Here is a 10,836-nt window from a genome sequence, read left to right as displayed (position 1 = left end):
GAGTACAGTGTACACTGCATTCATTTATACATTGTTAGTACAGCATAGATGCGCATGTTAAGATGCATAGTAGTGGGCAGCAAGTCGAACATAATGGTTTGCAGATGGCCAGGGAATAGTTCTATTGACACAGAAAATGCTGGAGAAACTCAGCAGGTCTGGCATTTTCTGCTTTTATTCCGGATTCCAGCAGTATTTTGCCTTTATTATAATGGTTCTATTGAGTGGTATTGCTTTGGGGGTACACTGCTCGGGCAGGTATGTTCATGATCAATAGATCTTCTTGTCTGTATTGCTTTAGTTTGTGAATAAGAGGTGGATTGATGCACATTCCTCATGAATACTGCTGGGTTTTGGATGTCAGATTTGATTTAATGGAGACATTTACCCGTATCTGGTTCCAGAAAGATCACAATGACACAGCCAATGTACTTGGCTTGGCTCAAAATGATGGTTTGATATTTAATGATCTTTTAGATTCCTATAGGGCTAGAATTGTTGTGTACTATCAGAAAATGTGAAAGACTGCACCCACAAACTGTAGTCTCTTTAGCAAGCTGCAGAGGGTTCAGGTAATATTTGTGTTGACAGGAAGGGATATGCTATATCCAGAGGCAGAGCCTCTCTGCATAGCTCAAATGCTCCATCCCAGGCAACATCCTGGTGAATCTCCTCTGCACCCACTCCAGTGCAATCACATCTTTTCTACAGAGTGGCGACCAGAACTGCACACAGTACTCCAGCTGTGACCTAACCAAGGTTTTGTACAGCTCCAAAATAGCCTCCCTGCTCTTATTATCCATGCCATGACTGATAAAGACAAGCGTCCTGCTGCCTTCAGGGATCTGTGGACAAACAACCCAAGATCCCTCTCTGTAACTCTGAGCTTCTTTATGTCCTGCCATTCATCGAGTACTCCCTTGTCTTGATATGCCTTCCAAAATGTGTCACCTTGCACTTTTCAGGGTCAAATTCCATCTGCCATTGACCAACTGACCAACCTGTCCATATATTCCTGCAACTTAAGACCTTCTTCCTCACTATTAACCACCCTGCCAATCTTCGTGTCATCTGCAAATTTACTTACCATCCCCCACATTCTCATCTATATGGTTTATGTATATCTCAAACAATAAGGGACCTTGCACTGATCCCTGTGGTATGCCACTGGACACTGGCCTCCAGTCACACAAACAACCTTCTACCACCACCCTCAGTCTCCTAGACTAAGACAATTTTGGATCCAACTTGCCAAGTTACCCTGGAACCATGTGCTTTTACCTTCTTTATAAGTTTCCCATCTGGAACCTTGTCAAAGGCATTGCTGAAATCCATATAAACTATCATCTGCACTCGCCTCATCTACACACCTGGTCACCTCCCCAAAAAATTCAATCAAAATTGTAAGACATGACCTCCGTCTGACAAAGCCATGCTGACTTTCCCTGACCAAACCTTGCCTTTCCAAGTGGAGATTAATTCTCTTCTTCAGAATTTTCTCCAAATAATTTCCCTACCACTGATGTGTTGAGAATCACTGGTCTGTAATTTCCTGGTTTATCTCTATCTCCTTTCTTGAAAAGTCATCTTCCAATCCTCTGGCACCTCTCCCGTGGCCAGAGAGGAATTGAAAATTTGGGTCAGAGCCCTTGTAATTTCCTCCCTTGCCTCCTACAGGAGCCTGAGATACAACTGACCTGGAGCTGGGGATTTGTCCACTTTTAAGTCCGCCAAAACATCAAATACCTCCTCACTCTCTATGGCAAACTATTCAAGAACCTCACAATCCCTTTCCTCAAGTTCGGTACCTACATCCTCCTGAGTGAAACCAGATGTGAAGTACTCATTTAACCTGACCAATGTTCTCCAGCTCCACGGATGGTTTGCTCCCTTGGTCCTTACTTTTTCCCTGGTTATCCGCTTCCCCTTAATATACTTATAGAATATCTTGGGATTCTCCTAATCTTACCGTCAGTGCTTTTTCATGTCCCCTCTTTGTTCTCCTAATTGTTTTCTTAAGTTCCCCTCTGCACCTTTTATGCTCCACCTTGGCCTCCACTGATTTGCTCCCTTTGTACCTGCTAAAAGCCAATTTTTCCTTTCTTACCCAGTCCTGAATATTCTTAGACATTCAAGGTTCTCTAGGCATGTTGCTCCTACATTTCTCCCTAAAGGCAGCAAGTTGGGCCTGTACTCTCCCAAATTCCTTTTTGAACATTTCTCACTGCTATGCTGTAGATTTTCCCACATGAAGCTGTCCCAGTCTACTTTGGCCAGATCCTGCATTATTTTAATGAAATCTGCCTTCCTCCAATCCAAAGCCCTTTTCTTGAAGACCATCTTTTTCCTTTTCCATCTTAAATCCTAGTGTGTTGTGGTCGCTATCACAAAAATACTCCATCATTGCCACTCAAACATCAGTCCCCAGCTTTGTTCCCCAGAATTAGAGTCAGCACTGCGCTGCCCCTTGTTGGATCTTCTACATCTTGACATAGAAAGCTCTCTTGAATAAATTTCAAGAAATCTGCCCCCTCCAAACCCTTTACATCATGACTGTCCCAATTAATGTTGGGGAAGTTGAAATTCCCAAGTATAATTACCCGATCATTATTATTTTTATACACCTCAGTGAATTGTCCACATAGCTGCTCCTCTATTGCCCACTGACTGTTTGGAGGCCTATTATACACTTCCTGCAACGTGACTGCCCCCTTTTTATTCCTAAGCTCTCCCGACAAAGCCTCATTTATAGACCCTTTCAAGGTATTCGTCCCTCCTTACTGCAGTGACTGACTCCTTAATTAATGTGACACCAATGGTGAATGATAGCTAGTATAAATGTACGTGTGTAAGTTTGTATGTGCATGTATGTATGAGGTTAGTAAAGAGTGCTTTTGATACCAAATATTAGCCAAATTTTGTTAACATTGATTTTGATTGGGTCGTTTTCTGGTTTACAGGGATTGGCTTGGATGCTGATATGTAGAATTCCATATAGAGTTGGTTGATGACATCAGCTAAACAAAGAGACCCAAAATGAGAAGCTTTGTTCAAAAACAGAATTGAAAAGTTAGAAGTTAGAACATCTTGCAAAAGTTTGCTTTAAAAAGATGAATGAATAGGGGAGTTCTCCCCCTTTCACTTTCCTCTTCATTTAAGTCCCAAACGCCAGATACAATCTGACCTTCCCCAGCCCTGTCCTGCACTGCCGCAAGCTCCTGCAAAGTTTTAAAAATCTTTTGATTAATCTAAAGTCTTTATTAATATTCCGATCATGGAGAATTATGTTAAGACTTAGTCATGATAGTTTTGTACCTGTGTGCTGTTCTTTCTCAGGAGTTTCATCTGCACTTTTGCAGAGATCGTCTCCCTCATCTGATTGATTCTTCTTTTTTAAGTCCAAGCTGCCACAGCGATGCCCGAAATAATTCTTCACTTCATCATCATCATACTCATCATTCTCCTCTTCTTCACAAGTAGGTTCCAAGCAAGGCATTTGACTCTCGTTATCAGAGTTCTCAAAGGCTTCATGCAGTACCTCAGTCGTTTCAGAAATAGTCTCGGTGGTAACACTGCTGTTATGTCTCCTGCGTTTGCGGCCCCTCTTCTTTCTGTGTATGAGTGGCCTCTGAAAGAGTAAAAGAAATAAACTATGAAAATAATTTAATTTGCTGCATTTTCACAGAGATAAAATGCACGCGAAGCAAACACAGGAAATCTCAGTGGCTGGAAATTTAACTCCAGGTAGATTTTGCGTGGGTCAGTAATGAGAAATGTTTAAAATTTACCTGTTCCTGCTGAGAACAAGCCTGGGCTATTTTAGCCGTCATGCCTCATTTTATAACATAACTGGCATGTTTCTGACTGAATTGGGTGGCACAGACTAATTAAATGAGTGAGAAAAACTGTGGAAAATGAAGTTCAACGTAGAGAAGTGCAATGACAGCTTCAGATCCAAGAGAGGCAAAACAAGGCGTTTTTAAAATTGTGGAGAAGCAAGAGATTTGGGTGTCCATGTAAAAGTAATCAGTTGAAGTTAGTGAACAGGTAGAAAAAACAACCACAAGGCAAATGGGACGATAGCCTTTACGTCAAGTGGCAATGGAGGAAATGATGCTCAAAACCTTGCTCAGATCTGATCTGGGCCAGTGTGTTAAGTTTTGGGCACTGCATCTCATTCTGGCCTTGATGGAGGAACAGTGCAAATTTACCAGAAAGATACCCGAGACTAAAGGATTAAATTGTGAATACAAGTTGTAGAAACTTAACTTGTATTTTCTTGAATGTAGGAGATTATGGAATTCTCTCATTGAAATGTTATATGAAATAAAATCATTTTGATAGTGTAGATACAGAGAAACTATTTCCTCTGGAGCAGAAATTCAGAACAAGAGAAAATAATCTCAACATCAGAACCAGGTCATTCAGCAGTTAAATCAGGCAACTCTTCTTCAGACAACGGGTAATGGAAATCTGGAGCTCTCTTTCATAAAAGGTCTTGAACGCTGGACCATTTGAAACTTTCATGGGGAATGGATATTTTGGCAAAGGCATCAGTGGGTTCTTCAAACTAATGTCGTTGGATCTTTCACGTCCACCCGTGAGGCAGGTGGAAGGGGAAAATTTGACAATTCTTCATGTTTTCCAAAATATTGCATATTAAATTGTGGATATGTGATGGTTTCTGGATCATCTTCCGAGAAGGTGATTTTGTTACTTTGTTCTTTAAGAAAAGACATTTTTTGTTGAGGAATGTTAGGCCTAGGCTAACATTTGCTGTAAACTAAGAGGAGAAAATACACCAGAGGGCAGTATTGCATTGGCTTCAAGAAGACATGCAGCTTTATATCAATAATTTTGACAAAATTCAGAGGACATTTCCTCATGAGCTTCCGCTGTCATTGACATAGTGGAATGCAAGAAAACATGCAAATAAAGAGTTGATAAACGGTGGCAGTTTCTTATAATTATTCAAAGTATTACATGGTCTAATCTGGCTTCATAACACGTCTGTGAAGTATCTTGGGATGTTTAAGTTAAAGGTGCCATACAAATGAGTTATTGTTGTAATAATGATGCAATTTGTACACTATCACTACATGATCGATCCCTCCCTTTCCAAGTTTTTCAAAACATTGGCACAATGTGAAAGTGACTTCAGAAATATTACTAACTGTTTGAGATTTAATTTTAAAAAATATATTTTCTGAAATTACTCACAAGAGAAAAATAAATTTTGTTTCATTTTAATGGAAAACTGCCCTTGTAAAATATTGTAAAATTCATTTCTGGATTTGAAAAACAAGAATGAGCTGACATGGATCTAAGACACTTCACTATGGCCACAAATAGGGGCGTAGGAATGGTTGCACTCTATTGAAACTTGAATGGGACTCTCAAACATGCCTCAAAATCCTTCACTGACAAATAATTAACTTTAACATGCAGTGACTGCTGTTTTGTCAATTGGCAAACAGTAGGCTCCTATAACCACAGTAAGTTAAATTTTCAATTTACACACTTCTGGCACTGCTGATGGAGTGAACAATGTTGATCGGATGATCTATCGGGCGGAATCTTACCGCCACGTCCACCCGAAGTTTGTATGATCCCGCCCGAGGCCATCCTCCGAGCCTCACCCGCCCCTGGAATCGGGGCGGGTGTGCTGGTAAAATTTTGGTCATAATATCTAATGGAACAGGTCTTAATTTAAACAGTTGACTAAAGGATGATACCTCTGATGCTGCACTGAAGCGCTTGCCAGGTTACATGTTCAAACTCACACCTTTTGACTTCATGGCATGAAAATACCAAAAGAGCCATTCTTAATTGAAACTTCCAAAACATGATTTGGTTGACACCAAATTTATTTGATCAGTTTTCAAACTTAAAATTAGCATTCTGACAGGTACAATAAAGTTCAATTCAATTCAGATCAATGGGAAACTAGCTTCTCCATTTTAACTCACCTTCCTTTTAGCTCCTCTCAACAGTGATTTTGCTGTGTCTGGTGATAAGCTGGTTAGGGTGTCATCATTTTCCTCCTCATTCTCTTCTTCACTGATTTCATTTGTATGCTCCATTATTGATTCACTATTGGCAGGTAGACACTCAGATTGCATTAATCTATTTTTACATGCTGCATTAGTAACTGAATGCATACTGGCCTGCATTTCAGCAAACTGTTCTTGTTCTTTTTCCCAGCAGCTAGCTTGCTCCATCAGTTGTTCAGCCTAAAATTGGAAGCAGACAAACAGAACATAAATTCAGCGAGTATTAACCGATATCAGTCATTCATAACTTAATAGTTTAGTCAAATAAGATGATCTACCATCTGATGAAATTGTTCCAAGCTGAATCAAGTAGTAGTTTGCTCATTATAGCAACTTTCCAAAGAACACTATTCATTATAAAGTGAATTGTTTTAGGTTACTTTGCACTGCAACAAATATTCATTAACACGGATCAATCTTGTTAAGACTCTTTAAACACATTCAGTTAAATGCAGTTTGCCATTCTGCTTTTCATGGCTCATGTAAGTAAAGGCACATTACTGAGGGAGGCAGAAGGCTGCAAGATAAAGTTACACCAGAGATTTAAACACGCAAACGCAGCCAAAACAAAACGAATGCAATACAAAGGAAGTGAGATGCCATCCTTGAAATGAGATGTGAACAGGTTTCCATATGATACCCAGGTCAATATTAAAGATCATATTGCAGTATTCAATGAAGTGTTTCCTGTGTCCTGGCTAACATTTATCCCTCTACCAACGAAAACAGATTAGCTGATCATTTATCTCACCACTGGCAGCTTGCTACACGGAAACGAGCTGCTGTATTTCTCAACATGACAAAAGTGATTTTAAAAATATGCCATTAGCTTTGAAGTGTTTTGGAATATTGGGGAACTTTAGGTAAAATTTCTAGCTAAGATTTCAGATGGTAGCTGCTCTTCTTGCTATGTACAAAATGATAGACCAGAGACACCCAACTTACATGGACAAAGCTGTCCAAATATTGGCTGATTGATCATAGAAATCATAGAAACCCTACAGTGCAGAAGGAGGCCATTCGGCCCATCGAGTCTGCACCGACCACAATCCCACCCAGGCCCTGTCCCCACATATTTTACCCACTAATCCCTCTAACCTACGCATCCCAGGACTCTAAGGGGCAATTTTTAACCTGGCCAATCAACCTAACCCGCACATCTTTGGACTGTGGGAGGAAACCCACGCAGACACGAGGAGAATGTGCAAACTCCACACAGACAGTGACCCGAGCCGGGAATCAAACCCGGGACCCTGGAGCTGTGAAGCAGCAGTGCTAACCACTGTGCTACCATGCCGTCCCACGGATGATCTATCGGCCGCCCCATTGAGAAGTTAATGTACAGAGAATTATAGGGGAGTAGTGACATTGTCACTGGACTCGTAATTCAGAGATCCAGGGTAATGCTCTGGGGACCTGGGTTTGAATCCCACCATGGCAGGTGGTGAACTGTGAATTTCAATTTTAAAAATTTGGAATTAAAAGTTTAATGATGACCATGAAACCATTGTCAACTGTCATAAAAACCCATCTGGTTCACTAATGTCCCTTGGGGAAGGAAACCTGCCATCCTTACCCGGTCTGGCCTACATGTGACCCAGAGCCACAGCAATGTGGTTGACTCTTAAAAATGCCCTCTGAAATGGCTGATCAAGTCAAGGACAATTAAGGGTGGGCAGTAAATTGCCTTATACCATGAATTGATCAAAAAATAGGTTGTCTGTCATGTGTTAAAATAGTTTGGTGGAAAAAGCAAACAAGAAACATAACTTTTGTGAATTTTGATCCCGTTGTCTAGGGGGTTGAGGAGGCTTTACATTTTGGCTGCTTCAAAGAAAAATCTTTACATCAAAGAGGATCCAGAGGATCTTTTTCGGAATGCTGATCTTTAATTCTGCTGAACTCTGGATAGCTGAAATTCACATTTTCCAACACCGCATCTTGAACGCCAAGCATTGAGAACGACTATTTTTCATCAGGTAATGACAGAAGAATCATTTAACCATCTTGAGAAGTTGTTCAATTCTTTAAGATTGTAAGGTATACTGCCTCCAATATGACCAAGAGAATATTAACCCTTTATGAACCCTTTTAGGGGGCGGCACGGTAGCACAGTGGTTAGCATTGCTGCTTCACAGCTCCAGGGACCTGGGTTCGATTCCCGGCTTGGGTCACTGTCTGTGTGGAGTTTGCACATTCTCCTCGTGTCTGCGTGGATTTCCTCCGGGTGCTCTGGTTTCCACCCACATTCCAAAGATGGGTTAGGTTGATTGGCCATGCTTAAATTGCCCCTTAGTGTCCTGAGATGTGTAGGTTAGAGGGATTAGTGGGTAAAATATGTAGGGATATGGGGGTAGGGCCTGGGTGGGATTGTGGTTGGTGCAGACTTGATGGGCCGAATGGCCTCTTTCTGTACTGTAGGGTTTCTATGATTTCTATGAACATTGGCTCTTTCCCAAATGGAAAGACAGCCACAATTGAACCATTAAAAAAATACACAAATAGTATTGCTGCTAACAAGACACTGCAAACATGATAGGGGAGGGATTACATTTATTTGATCCTGTGGTGAAGCCAGCAGTTTATTTTATTTAAGGCATGAAAGCTGCACTTGTATCATTATCATCACACATAAGATAAGATCAAACTACCTCTGTACACTCCTTTGCAAGACTTGATGAAATCTACCCATGTCATTTTGTCCATTCTTGCCTTCAGGAAATTATCTAGCATTTCAGAGTGCTTTACAATGGGGAAAAGATGGATACTGAACATTTACATACTGGTTACCTCACATACTGGAAGTGGAAATGAAACTACTGTAGGAAAAATAATTTTTTAAAAGTCTTCAAAGCAAAAAAAATCAAGTCTAAACAGCAAAAACTGTAAAGCAAAAAAAATAGAGAAAGCAAAATAATGAGAAAAGAAAATAAACTTTTGGTCTAAGATTTAAAAGTACTACTCACTATTAAAAGCCAGGTCACCAAGACAACCAAGCAACCATTTCATCTGGGCAAGCAACAAGATAGGAATCAAAGTCCCTTCCAAATCATATGAATTAACGTGAAATCCATTATCATATATTTAAACGGTAAGTGAAAGGGGTCTAGGTTATCAGCTCAGCCTCTATATTAGGTGCGAAGATCATAAAATCAGATTCACTGTTTAAACTATAAAGGTCTCTGTGCAGTAAATCAGCCCTGCAATATTGATGCTATTTTGAGAGTAATAATTTCCTAATAGCTCTTTGAAATTCTTTCTTCCACCAAGAATGTGGAGTGGGGGGAGGGACAGCAACGATTACTACTACACTAGAAAAAGTATTGTTTAACTTACAAAGCTATCTCAAAATCAGAGATAACCTTAAAGGATTTTTAGACAGACGATATCACACTTTACTACAGAAAAAGATAAGGTGCTACACAGCAAAGAGTTACGTATACTCTATGGCTCCATGCAATGGAGAAATTGAGAACTAGGACAGTTAGCTGAATCTTGGTTCACTGCCCCTAAAACAGTGTCATAGAATCATAGAAACCCTACAGTGCAGAAAGAGGCCATTCGGCCCATCGAGTCTGCACCGACCACAATCCCATCCAGGCCCTACCCCCACATCCCTACATATTTATCCGCTAAACCCTCGAACCTACGCATCTCAGGACACTAAGGGGCAATTTTAGCATGGCCAATCAACCTAACCCACACATCTTTGGACTGAGGGGGGAAACCGGAGCATCCGGAGGAAACCCACGCAGACATGAGGAGAATGTGCAAACTCCACACAGACAGTGACCCAAACTGGGAATCGAACCCAGGCCCCTGGAGCTGTGAAGCAGCAGTGCTAACCACTGTGCCACCGTGCCGCCCTGTGTGCCGCTTCCGTGTCAGGAAGCAATTAATAACAGAAACAGGATGTTGAGTTGGTTGCTAAATCAGTTGGAATTTAAAAGTTGTGCCAAAACTACATAGGACTCCCATTAAGTACATGGGAGTATCGCACATTAAAGGATCCTGTCCTCAGGAATGGTGCAAAGGAAGCTGATCTTCAATGCTGGTGAAAAGAGCTGTGAGGAATTACTTGTTAAGCTACAGCTTTATGACCCTAAAAAAAGAGGTTTCACAAGGAGCCTGGAGGTATACAAGACATATACCAGGGCAGGGAAGAAGTCAACCTGAAATAATGCTTTCAGCAATGTTGGCGCAGGCTGAGAACTGTGCAATTTAACTTAGGACAGGTATCGGTGTTGAATTTTGGCTGTTTTCCCACTATATTGTCCTGATCTTAGCTCAATAGCAATTTTCTTAAGTAGAATAATACCCCTGAAGTGAAACATGCAATCATTTACATGTTGTGTGTGGGTTAACATGCTTACCCTTAATTGCTTACATTGTTCATTAGAGAATACATGTTATCCCTCTCCTTGAGAAGGCAACCCTTGTGTATCAACAGGCCACCGTGAACAGGCTAAAAATCCTGGTCAGATTTATTTGCAGATTAAATGGTACACAAAAGTCTAACGACACAACAAAATACTTAGCACTTAAGAATACAATAAAAGTAGAGTCAATCCATCAGGAGCTTTTAGAACAAATCACGCAAAGCCTGACAGGCAACAGAAAATTTGGATAAAACAATAAGACCACAAAACATAGGAAAGTAGGCCATTCGGCCCCTCTTGCTTGCTCCGCAATCCAATAGGATCATGGCTGATCTGACATTCCTTATGTCCACTTCTCTGCCCTTTCCCCGTAACTCTTGATGGCCTTACTAATTAAAAATCGA

General features: G+C 40.8%; 1 protein-coding gene across 1 annotated transcript in view; it reads right to left on the bottom strand.

Moving 5' to 3' along the window:
• Positions 1 to 10,836, bottom strand: part of kat6b (K(lysine) acetyltransferase 6B) — a 165,382-nt gene that overhangs the window by 5,669 nt on the left and 148,877 nt on the right. Inside the window, exons 15-16 of the mRNA XM_078199592.1 lie at positions 5,970 to 6,233; positions 3,316 to 3,628 (exon numbers count right to left, since the gene is read on the bottom strand). Coding sequence (XP_078055718.1) covers positions 3,316 to 3,628; positions 5,970 to 6,233 — 577 coding nt within the window. The remainder of the gene's footprint in view (positions 1 to 3,315; positions 3,629 to 5,969; positions 6,234 to 10,836) is intronic.

Source organism: Mustelus asterias, chromosome 28, assembly GCF_964213995.1.
Source record: "Mustelus asterias chromosome 28, sMusAst1.hap1.1, whole genome shotgun sequence".
Classification (NCBI taxonomy): domain Eukaryota; kingdom Metazoa; phylum Chordata; class Chondrichthyes; order Carcharhiniformes; family Triakidae; genus Mustelus; species Mustelus asterias.
This window is presented reverse-complemented; position numbering and strand designations above follow the sequence as displayed.